The following is a 23,604-nucleotide window of genomic DNA, read 5'->3' as shown; positions in this document are numbered from 1 at the left end:
GCAAGGGTTGGAGATCAGACATTGGGATTTGAGAACACCAAGCCTTCCGCAGCAGCAGCTACTTTCCCTCCCCATCCTTGCACTGCTGAGATGATTGAAGAAAAAGAGCAGCTTAAACACAAAGCCTCCTGGAGCAACACACAGGGAGTTTTCTGAGGAGGGAACTGTTGGCTGAGGTTGTTTCCACCATGTTCAGAGAAGCAGGACTTCAGGTGCATCCTTTTAAAATAAGGAAGATGACACTAAGAAAAAAAAGCCTGTCCATTTTGTCATGATTTTGTCCTCTTTGTATTTACTGCTTGCAGGAAAACAGGGAGACATCTATCAGTTTCCTAAGGAAGCCTTATCTCAGGAAAGATAGTGTGGACTGGCTATTTTGGGGCAGGGGAGTACAGACTTGCTAACTCCTTTGACATTCACAGGACCCAGTGTCACCCTACGCACACCCAGTGTCACAGGGCTCAGTTTCCAAAAGACAAGGACATCCATCAAAAGTTCAGAACAATAGTTCTCAATATGCTAGGCCTTGGGTGCTTAGAAGAGCACAACTAATAGAGAGCATAGAAAAAGGGAAAGGTTTTAGACATCCATTTGTCTTCAATCACAAAGATCCTAACAGGCCATTGAGGAGCTTTGAGTTTCATAGTGCGGTATATGACTCTTGTCTTGGGAAAAGCAATAGTTTGTCATCAGCAGTGGGGGAGTCCCTAGAATAGTGGCAGAATGATGTTAGAAAAGACAGTATCTTAGAAAGACACCAAAACCCAAATCAAGAAGATGAAGCTGAGGGATGACCCACAACCAAATGCTGAGGTGCAGCCACAAGAGGAGCTCACACACATACGCTCTCCTGTGCTCCCACAGCAACAGCCATGGACTCTCGGGGGCTCCACTGGAAATCTCCAGACCCTCTGAGAAGTACAGCATGTTGACAAGACAAATGGCAACAGCACCCTCACACAGCTTTCCATTCCACAGCTTGATATCTTCATAGTTGTCTGCTGTAATGACTGTGATCAATTACACAACTGTCAAATTCTGCTCAAACGAGGGAGACAAGTGACTTAGATTCATAAATTCCCAATGGAGTGGACAACGGTGAGACAAGTCTCAAAGTCCAGACATTTATTAATTTACCACAATGTACTAACTGGATACACGATAATTAACTAAGTATATAATGAACTATGGCAAGCAATATAGTATGCCTTGTGTTACCTAATGATAATAAGGGAAAAGGGAAAAAAGAAAAGGAGAGAGAGATAGACAGGACAGAGATCACTGGCCTGGGTTCCTGCATCAGTTCCTGCATCAGTTCCGCCAACAAGTGTTGAAAGATGCATCTGTCTTCTTTGCTTCTCTTCACTTTTTCTTCTTTTCTTTCTCTTCAATTTATATACACTTTCCTTGGGTCCCTCCCCTAGGTCGACCTACCTATCTATGTATGGGGAAGAGTAAGGTGCTTCATAGGATGATGTAATTAGCATGATTTTGTTAATCTTCATTAGCATAAGAAGGGGCGTCAACTTTAATATGCATTTCATGGATAATGAAGGAAAGGTGGCCCTTGAAACTTCGCAAGATGCACCAGAGCAGAACTGTCCTGTCTTCACAGGGCTCCCTCCTTCAGCTTCATCCTGTGCTATCCAGGCGGCCTTATCAGCTCCAACCTCCACACCATCCACCCTGTGACTATATAATACTTGCAAGTGTTTGAGACATTCCTCAGCCCAGAGGGCCTCTGGTCCCCCCCATCCCTTACCTCTTTCTCAAGCTGTTTTTCTCATTCCTTGTTTCTCACAGGCCTGTTTCTCTCAGGTCATGTTTCGGGGAGTTACAAGTTATCTCCCACAACAACATGTCGAATTAAAGTCAGTTCAACCCAGGGTTGGCTATCTGCTAACTTTACACTGGGGACATCATCACAACAGCTAGATGTGATGATTCATGGCCACTAGTACTTCAATATATTTAACTTCTACCAATAGCAACAGCTGGACTGCAAATATCAGCTGGAGTGCTGTTGATCCCAGTTACGTGCTATTAAGAGGCACCTAAACTGTCAAGTTGAACTAAATCGTATTTCTAAGCTCAGGATATATAGTGCCAGCCATTGCTATAGGATAAATTTGAGAGCAATATATTCTGAAATATACAACGTTTGGATTGGGTTTCTTTTGGTGGCTAGGTTTTATTTTATTTGGAGGGAGAAGGGAGTAGATTGCCGCCCAAGATGTCATATTTAATTTCACCAATTTCTGGCAATTCCAGTGCTGTTTTTCATTAGATGAGCACTCATTTTCAATCATATGAATATGAATCAAGTATTAGAAAATAAGGCATTAGTGTCTGTGCAATGGGAGCACTCTAAATGTTGATTTTCATGCACTATACTGCACAATGCTGAAAATTATTTCTCTACTTTAAATGGATAAACTGCTTTAAGAAGTAGTAGAAGTGTGAAAAAAAGAAAATTAAAGGGACAAGGTCATCCACTATGTTATGTTACATTATGACTATGTTTGTATTATTATGCAATATTATTGGTATTGTGGTTTCACCTAAAGATTCTGGATGAAATTGTAACACTATCAGGATAAATCTAAGGGAAGGGAAGAATTTTACAGATAGGAAGCAGAGGCACAAAGGGCCCTCTTCAGCACCAGAGGTAAGAATTCAGTATGAACCTTCTGAAGCCCAAAGAGGTGCCCTGGTAATAAAGAAAGGAATAAGCACTTCAAGGGCATAGCTCATCTGATCTAGTTTAGGACATTCACTGCACCCAACAGATGCCCATTTCTCCTCACTGACTCCAGCTGGGCAATCTCAGGGGTCACTGCAGGACTGGGTGAGCTGATGAGGCTGTTCCAAACTTGGGCGCACTCAAACTGTGCAGCATGAGGATCAAAATCTGTTTTATTTGCCTTCGCTTCCTTCTGCCTCTCTCGCTTCTATTTCTGTCCAAAGACCTGAGTACAGACTGTATCAGAGCAAAGCACACCCTGACAAAATGCTGCTCAGCTTTGATATTAAAACTTAGATTAGATTCAGGACCTGCTTACAGGTGGGTACCTGTAGAGGTACCTGTGGAAGTTTGTCTAGATACAGTCAGTGGATTACATCAAACTAAGGTTATACATTTACTCCAGCATTTTAGTTATTCTTCCTCCCTCACCAACAAGTATCCAAAATTACTAACATAAATGTCTGAGGAAATATATATAAAATTATATTCAAAAGAACTACATTCAAAGCACAGTAAATCATGAGGCCAAGCACTTCAGAATTAGAAAATAGAAGTATTAAGTTTGTGCAATGTTCAGCTCCCAGCTCATTCCATTTCCCTTGTATGCCTGCACTGTTACTTTTTTTTTCCCCAACAGGAATCTCTTCTTTGTACACTGAATAAATAGTTATTTATACTTCTTTTTTATTCAGTGTAGTTGCTCTGAGCTTTCCACAGTTCATACCATCAAAATATGCACTGATGAGAAAGTATTTGCTTCCTCTAGGCTACTTTTGTGGCATATTTCCCTACAGCATCTGTCTCAGTCTGTCAAATATCTTTAATGCAGAGCAGCAGTTTTAGCAATGCCTGCAGGGATCCGAGTGGAAACAAGTGGGGAGCTGAGAGGATACAAAGCCTGTGACCAGAGCGGGGGGAGTGGGCAGGGAGCACTGCAAATGGAAGGGCCCAGAAGGGAGGTAGAAGGTTGAAGACCAGAAAGAAGTGGGAAGGAGGAGATGAAATGGAGGAAAAGAAGGCAAAATGTGGTGTACTCAAAAAACTGGGAAAGATGAAAGGTCTGAGAGGGGTTGGCCAGAGCAGATGGGAACAGGAAGGGATCTCAAAGGCAAAGGGAAAACCAGCCCTCACCCACCAGGGACCCAACCCTACAGAAATCTGAAGGGAGATCCTCCATCCCCCCAGTCCCAGCCACCCTGGCACTGTCCTGCCAGCCTGTGCCATCTGCTGCCCGCAGAGGAGATACACACCTGTATACTACCTGGTTGTCCTTCTCCATGTCAGGCTTGGCCAAAAGAAAATTTGGACTTGCAAAAGGAAACAGTGAGGTCCCTTAGGCTATTGAACAGCCCCACTGAAGAAATAGCAGAAGTCTCATCAGGTAATTTGTTTCCAAGTAGGCGGGCTAACAGTATCAAAAGAAGTGCTCTTACACGAGTCCATCTGGAATGGAAAAGAGATTTAGAAAGAGATTCTGCCCTCTCTTATAATGATACTGGTACAACGTAATTGCTCTAGTCTCCTGCAGTTCATGGAAAACAAAATGCAAGCCCTTCTCTTGGTAGTGCCATGTCAGAGGGGTAAAGGAACAGAACTTCACATCTTGCAATAGCATCCTGCATCCAGACAAGTTTTAGGATTGACCCTCTGGAATACACTTTGTCTTACAGGTGTATTATTGACATCCCTACTACACACAGCATAATTCAGGTTGGAAGGGATGTATGGAGCTCAGAGCTGATTTCAAGATACAGGCAGATTGCTCAGGCTTTGTCCAGTCTCATTCTGGGTGGAGATCTCCAAGGCTGGAGACCTCACAGACTGCCTAGATGCCTGATCTAGTGTCCAACAACCCTCACAGAAAATTTTTTTCCTTATACCTAACAGGAAGTTCCCCTTCTTCAACCTGTGGCAGAGGAGTATGGCTCTGCTGTCTCTCACCCTCCCGGCAGGAAGCTGAAGAACACCATCAGCTGCCCCTGCAGACCTCTTTTGTCCAAGCTGAACAAAGGGGCAGCTGCCCCCATTCTCTTTGGCTGTCCTGAGCTCCCACCCCATGGCCATACCACCTTTCTCTGGCGTCACTCCAACTCTTCAGTATCTCTGTCATACCAGGGCATCCAACATCAGATGTAGTAATCCAAATGCAGACTCACAACTACCTCATATGGGAAAAAAACCCTGTCTCAGCCTCCTGACTACACTATGCGGTTGGTGGTTCTCATTGCAAGCACATGCTGTTGACTCAGTGCTCAACTTGCTGTCCATCAGCGCCCAGGCCCTCTTGCTACAAAGACTGTACCCGAGCCTGCTGGAGTCTGTCCCATGTGAAAAACTTTGCACTTGTCTTTTTCTATCAGCCATGAACTTTGCTGATGGCTGATATATCTAACAATTATTCATCCAGACAGTTAATAATTCCAAGAGATAAACCACATTTGACAGGCCACATGCAATCTAAGCCACAAGTGCCATGTTACTCAACGAACCTAAGGCCATAATGCTGTCACTCATGATTTCCTTTTGTTGTCATTTTTTTGTCACTCTTTCCCTGTCCCTGACATGTCTGGTATGTCACCAAAGGTGGTTTCTCTCATTGAGCATTTGCCAGTAGCCAGCAAGAGTTTCAACAGCAATGAATGATAGATTTGGAGATGGGAAGTATGAGGAAAGCAAGTGGTTAACACTGAATGGCAAAGCACCTGATCTACCATAGATGGGTTATCAGATTTTTTAAATTGCTTTTTCTAACAATACATGTTAAAACTGTTGAAGCCTTCAGATTAAGTCTTGTTTTTAATAACTTGAATGAAACAATTTTTGAGATCTAGATTGTAAAAAGGACTCTGAAAAACACATTAACCCAAGATAAAAATGCTCAGTTATGGCATAGGATTGTAAAAGAGAATGTGATAGAACTATTTTGAACTTTGTGTTGTCTCTCCCATGCATATTTTCAGTCTCATCTCCTTACTGGAAAACATTACACTCACTTGATTTTCAAGTACTTTGTTTTATTTTAAAATACTTCTTTTTAAATTTAAACAGCACACACAGAGTCAGATGATGATTTGGCATACACAGTTGTATTTTATTTTTAGTATCATGACAGATAATTTCTAAAACAGGGATTCTGAATAGCTATTTCTCATCATCTATAATGCTTTTCTTGTAGTAAGCCTGTATACACAGTAAAAGAATGTTCCCTTCCTTGGGAAAGTACTTTATCTCTTATGAAATACTTCTGTATAATAACATGGGTATAGATTAATTTCAACAGGTATATCTGTAAGTATCACCAGTTTTAATTCTAAACAGTGAATACAAAGTTCTGCGAAATCTATGCATATATCCTGCCTGAAAGTTATGTGGAATCTTTTTTGTGGTACTGAATTTTTCTTTGGCAGTATATACATGTGCTTGACTATTTTTTAACCATTTTGCAAGTTGTCTACATTGCTGGTACTGATTAAGAAAATCCGATTTTTTTTCTCATTAATAGATACACAATAAAGGAAAAGTACAAAATGGATGAACTGACAGATCAAAATGTTGAAAATACTACAGTGATCTTTTTGAGAACTGGATCAAATTGGGTTGACAGGGACTAAAACACATTACAGTCTATTCCTGTTAAATACCTGCAAAATAAAAGGAGTCCGTAGCAGAGTGGACCAGAGCTAATGATTCCATCTCTCAGTATCTTTCAAGGTAATGAAATTAATTCTTTTTCTTCTTTAGAAAAAAAGCCCATGCAGATCTTTTCACAGAAGCAACTGGGTCCTAATATTCTTTATAAAAAAATATCCAAATGGATGGGGTTTCCATTTAAATCTCTCTTTAGTCAGAAGCCCACTTCAGGTACCTTAAGCCTTAAAGCAATTTAACCCAGGATGTATGCAGAAATTAAATAGAATATTTACATTAAAGAAAACACAAAACCAAAATGTTCTAACTCTAAATTTTAGTTTCAGTTGCTAAACCCACCAGACCTGCAGATCTTGAGGTTGTCAGGGAAGAGGCTAAAAGCTGGAGATGAGTAAGGTCTGATTTGACAACAACTGAAAATAGTGAAAAGAAACCTCGTAATTTAATATCCATAGGATTCTAAACCTTCTATCTCAAAAATAAAGAAGTAGGACCAGAAAGACTGCAGGGAAGAGCAACAGGGATAATCACAGTTACTAGCTGGCTTTCATTAAAAACAATAACTAAATAGGCTAGGGAGTCTTAGTTTGGGGGAGAGAAGATCCAAGATCTTTGGCCTGATAGATGGAGAAAAACCTGCACTACATGATGGGAAGTTAATTAACACACTGAATGGGCAATACAGGAAGATGAGTATAACTTTAATCAAGATGGACGTAATGCAACCTCTCATGGTTGTAGTATACTTAAAATATTCTCTAACCAGCTATGGCAAAGCAAAATGTCATGGTGACCTGCGACTAGCATTCAACTCGATGAACTTCTATAGGCAGGGCAGCTAATTTCCTTCAAGACTCCAATTTTCTCTGCTGGCATTTTTCAAAATACATTAAAAATATTTTACCTTAACATCTGTGAGACTGGGAAGAATTAGTCCTTGTTAACAGCAGCAATTTGACATAAAGTGGTTAATCAGTTCGAGGGGGTAAGCAGGCAATCTGTAGCAGAAATCACACGTGAACCCTTTTCTCCTAAGTCCTATGCATCTTCTCCTGAAAACCTCTACCTGAAGTTGTTACTCATGTTGCACATAAGCCGCTTTCATGGTCATTAGAAAGAGGGCATATGCTGTACATCATCTGCTACCTGATGAAGGCTAAAATCTCTTTGTTGCTGAACAGGCTTAAGCAAACATTCCACAGCCAACTGGTAGATCCCTGTGCAAAAGCCTGATGCAACAACTTCATAAATCTTCTAAACAGTCAGGCAAAATTGCACCAGATGGGAACATCTCCCATACACATTAGCGCCACAATACTTACGCTGCAGTTCCTACTGACAGCTGGTCTTTTAATTTAGGAGTGTATTTTTTTACCAGACATCCAGATCCAGCAACAGAAGATCTGTAACGCTTCTCTAAAATGCCATGAAGAGGTGAAGTGGGAAAGCACATACAGGAAACAGATACTCACAAGCCAAAGTTCTTAAGTAACACCCTCACCAAGCAGTCTATGTTGGGTATGTGACAGTGGGCTGGAAATGTGGGTAGAAAAGGATTTAAAGTGAGATACTAGGATGATTTCCTGCATTGGGTAGGTTTCTCTTGTCCCAGCAACAACCTTCCCTATGACATTCAAGCATGTCCTGCCAAAGCCAGATGGAGGGAGTCTGAGGCACTGATATGTTGACATTTTGCCTTTCCACAGAACATTTTCATACAAATTAGCTTATTGACCATTCAGTCCAAGCAAGTGGAATTCAGTTACACCAATCTGAGTGCAGAATGGGAACTTCCTTGACAAAATGCCTGTATCTCCTTGGGATTCCTGTGTGCACCCAAAGTTGTGTTTCTGGGTTGTTCTGGGAAGGTAAAAATGTAGAGGTTCAGCCTCAGGTTAATTCTCAGACTAACACTGTAGGTAAATTTGTTTCACTGACTAAGCTACAAAGAAAAGGAATTCAGTAAGGAGAATAACTAGAAATATCAGATGAGGACAATGGATTTAAATCTTGACATGACAATAGACTATGCAGGACAACATAAAGAGGAAGAAGAAATGACCTTGATTGTTTGGACATACTGAGTTAGAGAATGGGGAAAAGAGAAGAAAAAGAAGCCCCACAAATACTATTTTCATTTCTTAAAATGGACATATTTATTTGTTAAGATAATTAAATCCAAATTATAAATAACATAATAGTTACCTTTGAAAAATTCCATCAAAATTAAACAAAACAATTAGCCTGTTCCTTCTGATTATGCTCATTAAGACTCTGCAGCTATGAAAAAAGGCATGGACTACTATAAAATTGAGATTTGTTTCTGTCCACTTGCACAAATATTATAAATAAAACTTTCCTTATAAAAATCACATGAGATGCTTGTGGCATTTTTTGTAAAATGTGACTAGAAAAAGACGAGATACTGTTAATAAATAATACATTCGTTAACAAAGCAATTTTTGCTATTGAGACACATCTAGACATTTTGGGGTATAGTCACTATGAAATCACCTGAAAGAGAGACATTCTTCAACAGAGCACTGCACACTACTTGAAAATGAACAAATTCTACTGACATAATAGAAATTACATTATTGCCAGGCAAAGAAAGATAAACCCTTAGTCCTTGTAACAGTGTCAGCCAACAGCAAACATATGCTACATTGGAGAGAATTAGATCAAAGCCCTAATCACAAGACTCTAAACAACAACACGCGTTGTGATGTTTAACACACTCCATACAAGTACCTTTGCCCCTGAGTGCGCCAAAATGTTGGTGATTCAAGGAGATGTTTACCCAAGTGCTCACATCATTTTGACACAACATCCAGCCTGTAAAGCTTACATACATCATAAATGATACAATAAATATTACATGCCAGTCATTGGAGATAAAACAAATCCATGGAATTATGCAACCTCAGAGGCATAATGGTTTGCTTATCTACTTTAAAACCATCTCAAGACATTGAACTACCACATTACCACCACATTTTTCAATAAACTGTGCAAGATAAGAAGGAATGCAAATCAAAGTACTAAGAATTACGCAAGGGCAAAATTCACCAGCTAACACTGACATCCCACATCACATTGCTCCTTTGGAAATATTGTGTGAGAGCGCAAAAATGGCCTAGTCCATAAAGAGACAGGTGACATCTTGCACCTGTCCTGCGTGGGCTATTGTATACCAGCATTACTGTAAACCACAGACTGATCCCAAGTCAGCTTGTTTTCACCAAACACTGAGCTCCTTCCAAACATGTTTACGGTATGGTATGTTTCACCACTGCTTCAAGCATCGCTTGCTTGAGCACTCCAGCAGGAGGAACGCTCATAGCCAGACTTGCAAATAGGGTCAGCTACAAAGCAGGAGGTCTGAGATGTGCAGATGGTATGACAAGGAAGGTGAGAGCAGGGACCTTGCAGGTACAGGTGGAGGCAAGCAGAAGCCAATCATGATCCTTCAAGCAATGCTTCCTGGGCTGCTTGCCTTCAAAACACCAGGGAGTTGGTATAACCCAGGTGATGAGCCAGCTGTGGGTTCCCTGGGAACCCTCTGACTGGGCAGGTATTTTAGGATCACTGCAACTTGGGGAGAAGAGAACAAATGTCAGTTCCTCCTGAAATCACGGACTTCTCATTAATACCTCAGTCAGGTATTAAAATTAATAATGTTGAAAAACATTTGCCTGGCCCATTTCTGTTCCAATCAAGACTTCCTTGAGTTGTGTGCATATCTGTGCCTACAAGAAACAGAACTCATGGCATTTTAGCTTGCACTTCAGCTTCCAGCCACAAACAAACAACAAACCGTACCAAACTAGTAATTTATTCCCTGGCACAGGAATGGACTATTGAATTCCATGGGCAGGAAACACATGGTATGGCATCATCAGTGAGCCCAACTGACCTCCCAGTCAGTGCAGCCCCATGAGCCCACACCTGGGAAGAAGTCTGATCTGTTGGAAATTCAAATAGGTTTTCCCTTACAATGCTGGAAGGAAGCATATTTGACTTTAGTAAAACAGCAATTTGTTTATTATCATCCTAACAAAGACGGCAGTTTGTTTATTACCATCCTAACAGTAAAGCTTACATTACCAGAATCTGAGTCTGATTGTAAAAAGGGCGATAGACAAAAGAGGAAGTGGTTCACTGCAAAAACTGCTTTTCATTTCACTTCTGTTTTCAGTATTTTTACACTACAGAGCTCATACTAATAATCCAGCTTATGGACATGACATTCAAATAAAAACGCATGCAGTCTTTTACATCCATCATCATCCGCATGCTACGTTTCACAGTTCATTATCAAAGCAATGTACCACTCTATAAAAATATCACAGTGAGGCACCTTTAATTTCCTTCATATCTTTGTTTGTTTGCTTTTCTCTTGAACGTTCAGAAACAGCCAGATGGAACCAGCACTGAAACAAGTTAAAGCAAGGCGTGTGGTATGTGTAAGAAACAGAAAGATTTAGAGGTCCTTACAGGACTTCCACCATGAAGGTGGGATTGCTGTGTCACCTTGAACTGCCAGAGCTGGAGAAGATGAAAATGACTCTACAAGATTTAACTTAGATACTAATACTTGTCCTTAAATGTATCTTTTTTTTAAAAAAATCTATGTTTCTAAATAAAAATAGGACGTCTTTCTATCCTATGCTCAAGGTGAAAAATCAGAATTTACAGCAAACTGCACATTCAAACTTCTTGCTCTTGACCTGTAAATGGCTAAAGCATGGCATGAAAACGCTTTGCACTGTCTTCCCTTCCACAACACCAGAGAAAGAGATTTATTTGATCGCTACAGCAGTTGCACTTGAACTTTCTTCTGCTTTCAAGAGGGCCCAGACACTGGCTGATTCATCCCTCAGCAGAGGTCTCAGCTCCACTGCAGTGCTGGGAGGCTGCAGTGTGGAGCTACCCAGCCAAGGGGAGCTCCCAGTATGCAGCTCTGGTGATGAGCTGCTCAGGACGTGAAAAGGCAGAGCAGGGGGTGACATAACCATGCTCCATGAGTTTCCAGCTGGAAGCTACTCAGTTTCAAAACTATCCTTCCCAGCAGGGCCAGCCAGGCTGGCTGTGTTGGAGCAACTGGGCGCCCTGTGCCACGCCCCAGGCAGGGAGCATGCAGCAGCAAGCAGATGGCGGCAGCTCCTGCTCAGCCCCCACCAAGCGAGGGCTGGGACCATGCTGCGTATTTCATCCTGGGGCTCATACTGCCTTCCGCTGCCCTGCTGGCTCTCCTCTTGCCTGGGCGGACTGTGAGCACCCAGCAGCCCCAGTACTACCCCAGACCTCTGTGCCAGCCTGGCCCCACTGCTCAGCACAAGGAACAGCCCCGGCAGCACCCCTGAGTGTCATCCAAAGCCCCAAGAGGTTCAGGAGTCAGGAGTTGCCCTCTGCCCTCAGCACAGGTATTCAGTACAAGCAAGACAAACCTAGTCAGTGGTTTTTAATGCCTTGCTTTCTCACCCAATCAGTTCTCCCTCAAGACGAGGATAAAATCCCCTTCATTTAAAATGCATACTAGTAAACTCTCCAGTGGAACAGAAACCTTACTAAGTGCAACTCCTGTACATTACACATAATTTAGGTATTGGACAAGAATCTGAGAGATATTCACTGAGATGCAAACAAAAGAAAAAATGAAAAATAATGTCAATGGAAAGAATACATGTAGCAAAAACAAGAGGACAACTAGACTGATACTGATTGGAGTTGTTGATATCCTTGTCTGAGCTTGTAACTTTCATGAGACGTAAAATGAAAACAAAGATTTTTTTATCACCATAGTAGTTACAGGTCATTATTAAGAAGGTTTACTAAAGACCCCTTGTTTTTCACTGAGGTCAAAAGCAATTTTGGAAATTAATTTATATTTTATTGATGCCTGATTGACTATGAGTGCACTAAGATATTGCAAAAATTCAAGATCTGACTGTGTGCAATTTAGGCTAAAGCCCAAAGACACTTACAGCCAGACCGGGTTCTATGAAAACCAGAGGAATTTTCAGTTCTCAAAGACTTTTGATGGTTAACAGGAAGATAATTTGATGGGATTTCATTGTTGATCATCATAATAGTGTTATGAAAAGAAGATACTGTGCACAACACAGGAAAAAAGCGTAAGGCCAACATTTTTAAGACAACCAGCATCTGAGACTAGAATTGAGCCTTAGATATAAATTGTCATGTAAAAAAAAAAAGGAGAGAATAAAGAAAGATTTTTTTCCCTGCAAAAACTATCAGAAAAGAAAAATTTCAGTTGAATAGCAGGGGAAAAAATCATATCATTGTATCAATAAAGTCTAACAAAATTATTTGACAATGAGTGGAAACATTAGCAGGCATCAGATCCATCACGGACAATAAATTACTTGAGGATATCTAATTCCCAGATACAGTCAGTCAATGACGAGGCTTCACACTGTAGAAAAATCCTTTTTTCACTTTCAATTGTCTCATACAATATACTTGACAGAAAGAGCAGCACATGGATCACTTCTATGCAACTTGCTGAAACAAGGACATGATTTAGATCATTATTTGATTTCAGACTGTGACACCTTAGCGCAGCAGATGTTTGCCTTACAAAAGCAACCAACAAATAGCATAAACTACTCATGATCTACACTTGTGGAAAAAATCAGTACCTTACAGAATAGGAACCTTTAACTAGGTAGGATAATCTGGCATTGCTTTAAAATACCTTAATTTAAAGTTTTCATAGGATGAATTCCCTCAAATTTGAGAATGGACAGCTGGTTAAAATCAAGGCAATTCTATTGATTTGACAGAGTCGGAACAGTAAAAGATAGCAGAGAATTTAGCTTGTAAATTGAAGGGCAGGGCAGAGAGAAGAAAACCTTCTTTTCTCATTAAAATGCATGGCTTTTCACTTTCCTACAATTTATGAGTTATCCGAAGGTAATGTCCTTATTGTACTTATTAACAGTGACGGTGGGTTTTAACACTGAAGCATAAATTCAGTCAGATATAAAGGTTTATCTGTTTGCTTGTTTTCACTGTTCAAAACAGACAAAACTTTATATTTCACAAAATTTCCATTTTTTTCACTTTGCTTCCCAAGTATGAGTTAACTAACTCTCAAAACATCTAAGCTAAATATAATCTCCATTCACCTGACAGAAATCACTGCAGGAAGAAAGATTTCAAACATTCTGGGGTAACTGGTATCAGAAATAAGAAAGCCTTCATTTTAATTCTGAGTTAATACAGTAATTAGTACTAGGAAGACATGAAATACTGCATACAAGCTTGCTTGCACTTGGTATTAATAAACCTGAAGTGGTTTATGTCTCTCTGTTACGTTTTTAGGTTTAGAGCCCAGAGCAAAGTTCACTGTAGTGCAGAGGAGATTTTAAATAACTTGTGAACGCAGCAGGTTTCACCCCAGTACAACAAGAACCGAGGGAAAGAGAAGCGAAAGAATGAAGACCAAACATCTGTTAATAACTTTAGATCCCAATTCAGCCAAACATTTAAATACATGCTTGCATTCCTTTAGCTTTACAATACTGTGTCATCTTGTGTATTTATCTACTTTCTGATCTTTGTCTAGTTCTTTAGACACCAAGAATAAATGGCAGTACATAAACAGTAACAGACTTCAGAAGATCTGAAACTCTGTCCTGAGTTTGTTCTTCTTCCTTTTTTGACTGTTGAGAGTAACATTTAATTTTTTACCTAAGGACACCACGCAGAGTAGTCTAAAATCGGAAGCTTTGCAGAAGTACGGACTTGAATACAAAGCTAGAAGTGCAGAATAACTTGAAAACCAGAGGAAGCACTCACATATCTCTAACACAGAGTTTGTTCAGTTATTAGTGTATTTCAGGAGAAAAAAAAAAAAAAGGCATCTTTTTCACATATAAAATTTGTGTAATTTTTTTTTCCACTAAACGATTTTAAAGTAATTCTTCAAGATACTAATCAGTGTTTGAGCTATAAACTTCAGGCTATCAGCTATTTTGTTTGTATTTATATAATTGTGTGCCTATGTATTATTTAGGTGGTCTACAGAGACCTCTAAAAAGGGTAAATAAGAGTTCTGATTGACACTTCATTCCATTTTCAATGCAAGGTGAAGAGTAGTGACAAAAGAAAAATCTATTGTTTCTGCCTGTGCATGGAACAATTCTTGGAAATGCTTATGGGGTAGGAGTTTCAAGAGCACTGAATGCTGACCTAATCCAATATTGGCTCAATGGGGATTTCATTATTGATATAAATAAAAACAATGGGTTTTGCAAGTCCTTGCCTTATGCAGCATCGGCCATTCACCTTCCAGTGACGTCGTCATATATTCAAGTGTCATACTCAGATAAAATGGCTTTTGGATATGGACAGGTCTCTTTTGTAACAGGCCAAACCATGCAGTGTGACCAAATGACACACTAAAGGACATATTTCCAGTCATTTCAATGCTCATTTCACTTTTCAGTACATTCAAAGTCCAGTCTTTTAAAATTAATCAACATATGATCTTCAGGATCAAAGACCATGCTTGAAGAGCCCTCGCAGAACTAAGCAATACCACTCAGCATATGGGAGACATCAAGCAGGCAGAGCTGAGGCTAAAATACCTCTTTTTATTGTCTGTGCAGCACCCCGTGTATCATCTGCTGAAACTCTACAGCTCAAGAGGCAGCAATCAACTCATGTGTTTGCAGGAGCCCTGCCAGACTACTCCAAAACAGCATTCTCCTGAAAACCAGACATCTGTCAGTTTTGCTCCATATACTAAAAGCTATGGATATCTGAAAAGAAAACGTGTTCTTGAAAAAACGGAGCGTTTATTTTCAGCACATGTAGGGATTATAAAAAAAGTGTTCAAGCATTTTCTACAAAAATTAATACATGCAGAGAAGAAAAAGAAGTTGTGATTATGGCACTCTCACAGCACACCGAGATCCTGGTTGAAGACATCTGAGCAGGGACCCAAATCTGGGTCTCAGTGCTCCAGATTATACTGTTCTAATCAAAATCTCTTTTCCTCTGTGTATCTATTTTCAATGAAAATGTTTCTTTTACTACCAAGTTAATCACAGTGACAAAGCTGTTCACAGAATATGTAGATTCTCTAGTTTCCTGGTAAGAATTTAGCTTAAAATATATTATGCATCTGTAATTGCTCCCTTCCAACAAACAGAAAATGATGCAACTCATCTTTACTATGGGCCCCATCTGAGCAAAACAATTCATTGAATATACAATTAGACATCAACAGGAACTATTGAAAAGGCACTTCAGTGTTTTATTGAACACCACTTTATTCATAAACCCAGAGAACAATTACTTGTGGTCTTGCCTTCTTAAACTCACTTTGGAATCACTCATAATAGTTAAATCTAGTCTAAAAGAAAAAAGAGTTTAACTTGGAAGGTGAAGACACCAAGTGACACAGTAAATTCCAGGTGGTCTGAGTGCTAAAGGTTCACTTGCCTTAGAGAGACCCAAGCAGGATAAATATTCAGCTCAACAGAAAGCTGACCAACTCAATAGCAACAAGGAGTACACATAGATTATTTTAAGATGCAGTTTTAATAGGCCCTTCTGAGACTTGCCAGGGATGAAAAGTGTTTCAGAGGAAGAAGCAGCCTGGTCTCCAAAGGGATGAGCTGCCATCATTTCCACTAAGCCTAGCACTTCTGACTGTGAAGTAGGAGAGTGCTAACCTTGCCACAGGTAATTATCTAGGACCTGGTCTCCAACAGCACTTGCTGAATTGTACCCACAGCAGATCTGAACTGAGCCACTTCGGTGAATGCCAAGTCCCAGCAGCAGTCAACAGCCTTACCCTTACGTGCTACTGCCCTGAAATGTACCCCACTGGCTTCACACGGCTGAGGACTACTTGCTGTCCCTGAGCGCAAGTGGCACACCAGGGTTGGCTGAACTCAACACACAGCTGAACTCCTCAGACTGGGCCAGCATCATCCACAGGGACTACTGGGAGTGGGTCACTGTGCTGCACCCCCTGCTCCATGCAGTGCCTGAGCACCGGTTAGGGCAGCACTGGTGGGTGCCTGACAAAGCCACAGCAGTATTCTCACAAGCAGACTATACAGAACTAGGGAAAACACTTAAGGCTGTGCTCTGCCCTGCACAGCTTAGCCCTGCAGACACAGCTAGGGTGTTTTCAAAGTCCTGCAGAGACCTCTGAATGCAGCCCGTGTTCAGAGAAAGCATGAATCACCAAATGGAGGTGCCTGTCTCTTCTGACTGTAGAGAGAACCTACGCAACCATTTTCAATTAACAACTTTTCTTTTTTTTTTTTTTTTACAGCTGAAAAGACAGAGTGAGATTAATTTTTAAGTATATGCATTAAGCTGAAGAGGCTGAATACACTAGGGCTTAACCTACTGTAATAAAAACTGAAGAAAATTAATAATCAGGGAGGAAAAAGTAGCTGTTTAAGTTCTCATTGCTGCCAAAGAAATACCAGCTAGGGAGAACAGGTTAAGCCTCCTGTTGGGTATTTGTGTTACACTTAAGAAAATGAGTTTGCTAATATTTAACAAAAAGGACAGAAAATCTTTTATTAATTGTTCTGTTCAAAACCTACCAAAAACTCAAACATTTGATAGATTCCAACTGACAAAATCTGGGAATTCAAGGAAAGAGAAGCTATTTTACAACAACTGCTTTGAAAAACACAGCCTTCTTCCATCTTTTTTCTGTTCTCCAATGATGAAATTATCAACACCTAACTGAAGTCATATTTTCAATTTGGAGCTAACTCTTGTTCAATTTATCAACACTTCAGAAGACATGGTTCAAAATGACAACATATATTAGCTACCTTATGGCTGACTTTTAAAATCACACTTTAACCCCAAGCAGGACGGTCATCAGGAAGGATAGAGCAGAAATATTCTTTAGGATGACTTCTCGGGGCACAAATACAAGTCCAGATCATCCCAGAGGGAGATCTGGTGGAATCACATGACATTAGAAGCAGGTCCCATTAGGGAGGTCACAGCACACGAGGACAGCCCCAGCCCCCAGAGCACCACCCAAACAGCCATGGAACCAGGAAACAGGCATTTCTGGACAAGGTCTGATGATTTTTGTTTACTAGAAAGTATCAGATAACGGAAGTCTCACCATAAAATTTAATGAAGGAGATGATGACTCAGGATAATAGCTGGTTAGTCCATTTTACATTTGTGTTTTGAGGGGCCTGGCAGGAGAGAAGGGAAAGACAGATTTTTCGTCATCATTCTTTGTTACATTGTATTTCCCTTTCTGTTTAATCAGTTTCCCCTCCTCTTTGCTGCCATCCTGCACAAAACCATCCGTAGGTCATAGGCAGTCCATTTTTCACAGACATTACCAGACGAAAATGTCCTACAGTTGCTTAGAACTGTGGATTTTTATCAAGAATTGCTACACTCTGATTTGTTACACCACTGATTTGATCTTCTTTTTTTCCAGCACCATCCAACTCTTCAAGAACTGCCTGTCCTTCAGATAACCTGGACTTCTTCCAAAACGCCAGTGAGCTGAAGAAAAGAACCAAAGCAGGCAGTAAATGGTGAGATAGCAATCACCTCCATCATCCTCACTTCTAGATCAAAAGTTTCCTCATTCATGTTCTCCTTATTAATTACAGGCAAGGGTGAGCCTCATATTAAGCCAGTTTCCATGAAGATGTTTAGAGGAAGGCGTTTCTACATAACTACCACAGTTCAGACATTGTTTAAAAAAGCAGATCCTTTGCTTAGTTTCAGCTCCCACAGAGGTGCAAACTCAGCAGGGTATGTTATTTGATGAAGCTAACAAAAAGGTGAAAGTAGTCAAGTTGACAAAACGGCCAATATTTCTACATTCTACAACAGCTAAGCTGTAACAGAGGCTTGGACTTTTGTATGTGGTTCACCCCAAACTTGGTATCTTCATTTCAGCAAAAATATAAAAATACAACATTCACAAATAAGAGTCCTCAGTATTATGGCAAGGTCTGTGCCAAAATTATAGATGTTTTTATTCTCATGAGCACACACACCCTTTCTCTATGATTTTAGTTTGCTGGCTTCTGTTTTGCTTGTCTGTTTTAGAAGGAGCTCCAAAGGCTCATAATCAACAGGAAGGAGAAGTTTTACATAGTTTTTGAGGAAGTTCAAAAATCGGTCTTGATTTACTCAGAAAGAATATACACCCCAAAAAGATTATATCTAGAGTGATTTCAGTACCTGCACAGCTCTTGAAAAAGAGTTTAATTTATTCTACTTACAAACGTGGGGCAATGCTTCCTATACAGAGCAATGATTCCAGCAATTCTGTACCTTGTCACCTCTACGATAAAATTAATAACTAGGAACATTAACAAATAATTTGGCCAGTCTGAACTCCTTTTTATTGAAGATGAATTGCAGTAGCTTTCAACCTGGCAAAGACTTGTGCAGCTTTAGTTATGCTATCAGAGAAATTCAGGGACTGGCAGTGGGGATAGAGAATCTAGGGTAGGGAATTTCACTAACAAAATAGACGTTAAGATTTCAGTTCACTTCAAGGAAAATATAGCAACACAAGCAATGAAATTTGATTAAGGGCACTGCCATCAATGGACATCAATCAATCAATAGGTAAATGCTGCATGGATATAATCACTCAGACCAAAGTTTGCCTTGATCATGAGATACTGATTTCTCATGGTTAACACTTACTACAGTTAGCCTCCTGGATTGGCTTGTGCCTGTCTTTAAGCAGAAGTATGGTCCTATCCCATGGTGTGACATCCCTCCTGAAGAACAATACAACTTCAGTCCCTTGCAGGCAATGCCATATTCCACATCAATGATCCTATACATGGACCCCCTCCACTCCCAGATTTAGACAAGGCAAGCTTCATGTTGAGCAGCAGCAGGGACAGAGTATATTCACCCCAACATTTCTGCCAGGCAGCTGCCACTCTCATGTTCCCAGCTGCTTTTTTTGCGACTGCTCTTGCCACAAAACACTTGCAGTACTCTCCTGCATCCCTTTTTACTAGCTGGGCAAAAGGCTGATCGCTGGCCAGTGTTTGCATGGAATGACAAGTCAGCCAGCTAAAACAAATTTTGCTCTCTCAAAAGGGGCATTTATTTTCATTTCTCTTCTTTCTTCAGCTATCAGTTTCCTGGAAGTTATAGAAAATTATTTATCCTTGAAGCCTTTACTTCCCCATTAAACATGGTTGTTTTTGTGAGATGAAGTTATATTCACTATACATAAACGTGAACAGAGACAGAATTATCAGCTTCTTCAACATCAGTCATACATCACACGCAGCCTGGGTCTCTCCTACCCCCATAATTTTTTGGAAGCTATCTTCTTGAAAACGCCAGGACTGCAGACATCAGAAAGGACTCACAAAGACCACAGGCTACAGGTTCTATCTGCCTCAGTCTTACAGAGGTGGGGAATGCAACATCTCCAGATACCCAGGGCACCGTTTGAACATGAACAAGCCAGACATTATGAAACGCTGCACAGAGTTTTCCTACAAAAATACATGTTTTTCTCTTGTTCTTCTAATCTGCTTATTTTCCCAAGACATGGAAAAAAGGATTATCAAAGGGCTGGAGAGCCATCAGAGAGGTTCAGAACTAAATTCCCAAGTATTGGTAAAAATACAAACAAATGACCAGCAAAGAGACAGTTCCCCCTACTCTCCTCATTTCCTCCCACCCCCAAGGAAATGCTTGGCATCCTGCTGAAGTGCCATTTTTGCACACCATATTTTGACTGTTGTTCTCATAGATAATATAATCTTTAAAGCACTAAAAAGTGCAAAACTTGATGCGTACAATACAGGCCCCTCTTCTTTTCCAAGAAAGGCAGCTCAGTAAAACTCTGCCATAACAAGCACTAAAGAAAATATTTTACTTTCAAATCCTTCCTCACTGAGTACCCACATCATAGACTAAATAAACATAACGAAAGGGAATGAATTATCAAGTGATGTTTCATTAGCGTGTTGACTGTGCTTTTAACAAAAATATGGACAAAGATAAAGTGGGTTATAGAAGCACATTTGGATTTTATCAGAACAGTCTCTAGAACGCTATTTAATCCAAATCTCCACATTACAGTTTAGCACTGCCCTGTAATCCTATGGAACAGTGCCCATTTATGCTTGGAATATCCATATTTAGAAAGAAAATTTTATTATGAAACATAGGTTTAAAAAGCAAAACATGATTTTTTTTCCCAGTGTCCCACATAGATAGTTGAATTATTCATATTTAAAGAAGAGCCATGGAATTTGCCTTTTTTTTTTTTAATTACATCTATATAACTTGCAGCTGGTAGTCTACAAAGAGAGACGTCAACATATGACAGGATACATCCCCCAAAATACTAGCACTTTGGAGCTATAACAGGTAGCACAGGAAATTGTTATGAAAACCTAATGACAGTATTGTTGTTTCAACACTTCGACTAGAATTTCAGCTACTAATGATGGAAGGATAAGAAAGAGAACCCTGATCTGGATTTTTAAAATGAATGGTGATAACATCTTGCACCTAAAATTGCACCGTGGACTGAGCTGGTATTCTCTTCTTTGTCATACAGTGCTAAACCAAAGCAAACAAACAAACAGATTTCTCATTTACAGAACCATCTGCTGCACAAGTAATAACCCAAAATAAAACAGTCCTTCAGGCGCTGCGCTGGCCAGAGCAGCACGCGTGCGATGTGCACATGGACATCATTCACCCGCTGCGAGGAGAGAGGCTGCCTTACATAAGGGCCTGCCGTTTTCTTTTTTTCTTTTTTCTTGCTGGCTACGCAGCTTTTCAGTGCTCCCAAAGGCTGTTTTATTTTTCAGACTATCTTTAACCAGAGACAAGTACAAATCTTTAAGGCTAACGTTACAATCCAAGCAGAAAAGCTAGTCACACAAAGAGAAAGGATTTTTGAAGCTTCAACTCATTTTAAATGCCACTTACATTCATTTCTGCAGTTTTTCTGTTATAAGCAAATGAAGAACCTCATTCTGCATTCCACTGAACACCTCAAATCCCCTTGACAGTCAATGAACATCTGGAGTCCAAATGAATACAGAATGAGTCCCTAAGGCTGTAGAGCAAAACAGGTCAGGAACCATCCCTACTAGAAAAGTCACTGTGGAAATCTTGCAGCAGGTCAACTGAAACAAGGCTGCATTTCACTACTGGTTTTATAACACACGTTTTATTTTCAGACCAACTTCCCTTAACCATCTTTTGCCTACAGTACAGCATTAGCATAGTTGTAAGTGCAATGACCTAAACTCTCCTGATACAACCAACAACAGGTAGCAGGGCATTCCTAGGACATTCTTCTAACCAGATCCTTTCTTAGCATCCTTCACTCTCCCAAGAGTATTCAGAGGAGTTGATGGTGCTCAGCTCCTGGGGCTTTTAAGCCTTTCCTTTTCCTTCCATTAAGTAAAAGAAGAAAAAAAAGGAAAGAAACAAAGAAAGTTAACAATACACACATGCTTTCCTACACACACGCCCACTCCCAAATGGAGGGAAAAAAAAAAGTAAAAAGGAAAGTTTTACGAGATGCCAATCTGGAATGAAATGGATTTTTGAACAGACAGTCATATTTGGCACTGTCAGCAAAAGCTTGTGGGTGGCCCTGTGTCTCTCCGAGCCTTAATGCCCTTTTTACATTAGTCATTTAAAAATGTCCCCAGAAAGTTCAGCTGTGCTGCTTCTGATATTATTTTCACAATGTTGCTGAATGGACTCGATGGAGAGATTTGCTTCCCCCACCCCAGTTCCATAAAGCACTATACATTAAGGACGTATTCCATTTGGCCTTCAAGTAGCATTTTTATGGTCCATACTGATCCATGATTATCTTCCCTTTAAAAAGAATCAACAGAAAACAGAACTCTCTTCGGAGAGTATGGAAATTAAGAACTATTGGATCTCCCAAAACAACTCCTATGATCCTCAGGCAGAAGACTGGGTAAAAGGGTCCTCACACGGTTCTAGCTGCATTCTCAGTACACCACTTTTATGAAGAAACCAGAGCTGTAGAAATTCCTCCGGCATGGCGTGGAATCCAGAATCAGGCAAGACATTGTCATAGTAATGATGGCTAATAAACTTCCCATGCAGGTCCACCGAGAATGGCCAGAAGCCATAAATTGTTACTTCTTCACACAGACCAAGGGCGGCACTGACTAGGAAAAGTCCTGTGGAAAGGCGTTTGGCATGGATACCTTTGCTCTTCCAGAATTTGCCAATGTCACGCAGGAAATTGGGGTTGGCGAAAAGGACCGCCTGCTTGGCACCGAAGTCCTCCAGGGTGTAATAGACCCGTAGGGAGGGTCCCGTCCCCGTCTTCATTGAGAAGGCTGGCATGTAGATGTAGCTGTGGTTATACACCTTCACACTGTCCACAAATGCTTTTCGAGACCACAGCAGATTTTGGAACCTGTAGAATAACAGAAAAAAACAAGTTGATCACACATAGGTTTTCCCAGTCATTTCAAAACCCAGCTAAAAGCACATATACAATTACCTGCACACCTTTCTCAAGCCCAGAGAAAGTCCAGACAAACTCCTGACTGTCTGATATTGCCTCTCTTCTAAAAACATAAACCTGAATAGGCAGTTGAAAACTATCTGGTATATTGCTAACTCCAAAATCCAAAAATGTTTCTGATTTCATCTTCTCAAAAAACCCATAATGAACACTGTCAGTCTTCCTGAAAATCAATCATTTTTAGTGCCATTCTTCTTTCTGTCCAAAAGCCAACTTATATTTTCAGGCACAGGAATTTAGAAGAAATTTTAAAGTCTGTGTTGTTCTTGTTCCTTAAGGGCATACAAAAAAAAAAAAATCCAAGTTACATGCTGAACAAGCAATACTGAGCGACATTTAAATAGAAACTTTGGACTTAAACTTGTAAGAATTGTTTTTCTTGTGCCTGTATAGCAATTTAGGTTGTGCTACCATAGTAGTTGATTCTCATTCTGGAACTGAGAGAAATCTCAAAGAACATACTTCGTTACAAACAATTAAAACAGAAATCAATGAATTGTTTAGGTTAAGTGGCACCACAAAAATCTAGCCACAGGCACCAAACAATAGTCAAAGCTGGTGTTTAAGATGGCATGATTTACACACTGAGTAGGCTTAAAAGCAGCTGGTATCTGTACCATGCAAGTTAAAAGAGAGACTAGTT

The 23,604-nt window shown here is 40.2% G+C and overlaps 1 protein-coding gene across 2 annotated transcripts in view; it reads right to left on the bottom strand.

Annotated features, from left to right (window-relative positions):
- Positions 1–5,813: 5,813 nt before the first annotated feature.
- The window catches only part of ST8SIA1 (ST8 alpha-N-acetyl-neuraminide alpha-2,8-sialyltransferase 1), a 146,420-nt gene continuing 128,629 nt past the window's right edge, over positions 5,814–23,604 (bottom strand). For both annotated transcript variants that reach the window (XM_074826409.1, XM_074826410.1), the window contains one exon: positions 5,814–22,850. In XM_074826409.1, the coding sequence (XP_074682510.1) occupies positions 22,364–22,850 (487 nt within the window). In that variant the 3' untranslated portion in view covers positions 5,814–22,363. The remainder of the gene's footprint in view (positions 22,851–23,604) is intronic.

This window comes from Strix aluco, chromosome 5 (genome assembly GCF_031877795.1).
Source record: "Strix aluco isolate bStrAlu1 chromosome 5, bStrAlu1.hap1, whole genome shotgun sequence".
Taxonomy (NCBI): domain Eukaryota; kingdom Metazoa; phylum Chordata; class Aves; order Strigiformes; family Strigidae; genus Strix; species Strix aluco.
Note: the sequence above shows the minus strand (reverse complement) of the source record. Positions and strands in the feature narration are given on the sequence as shown.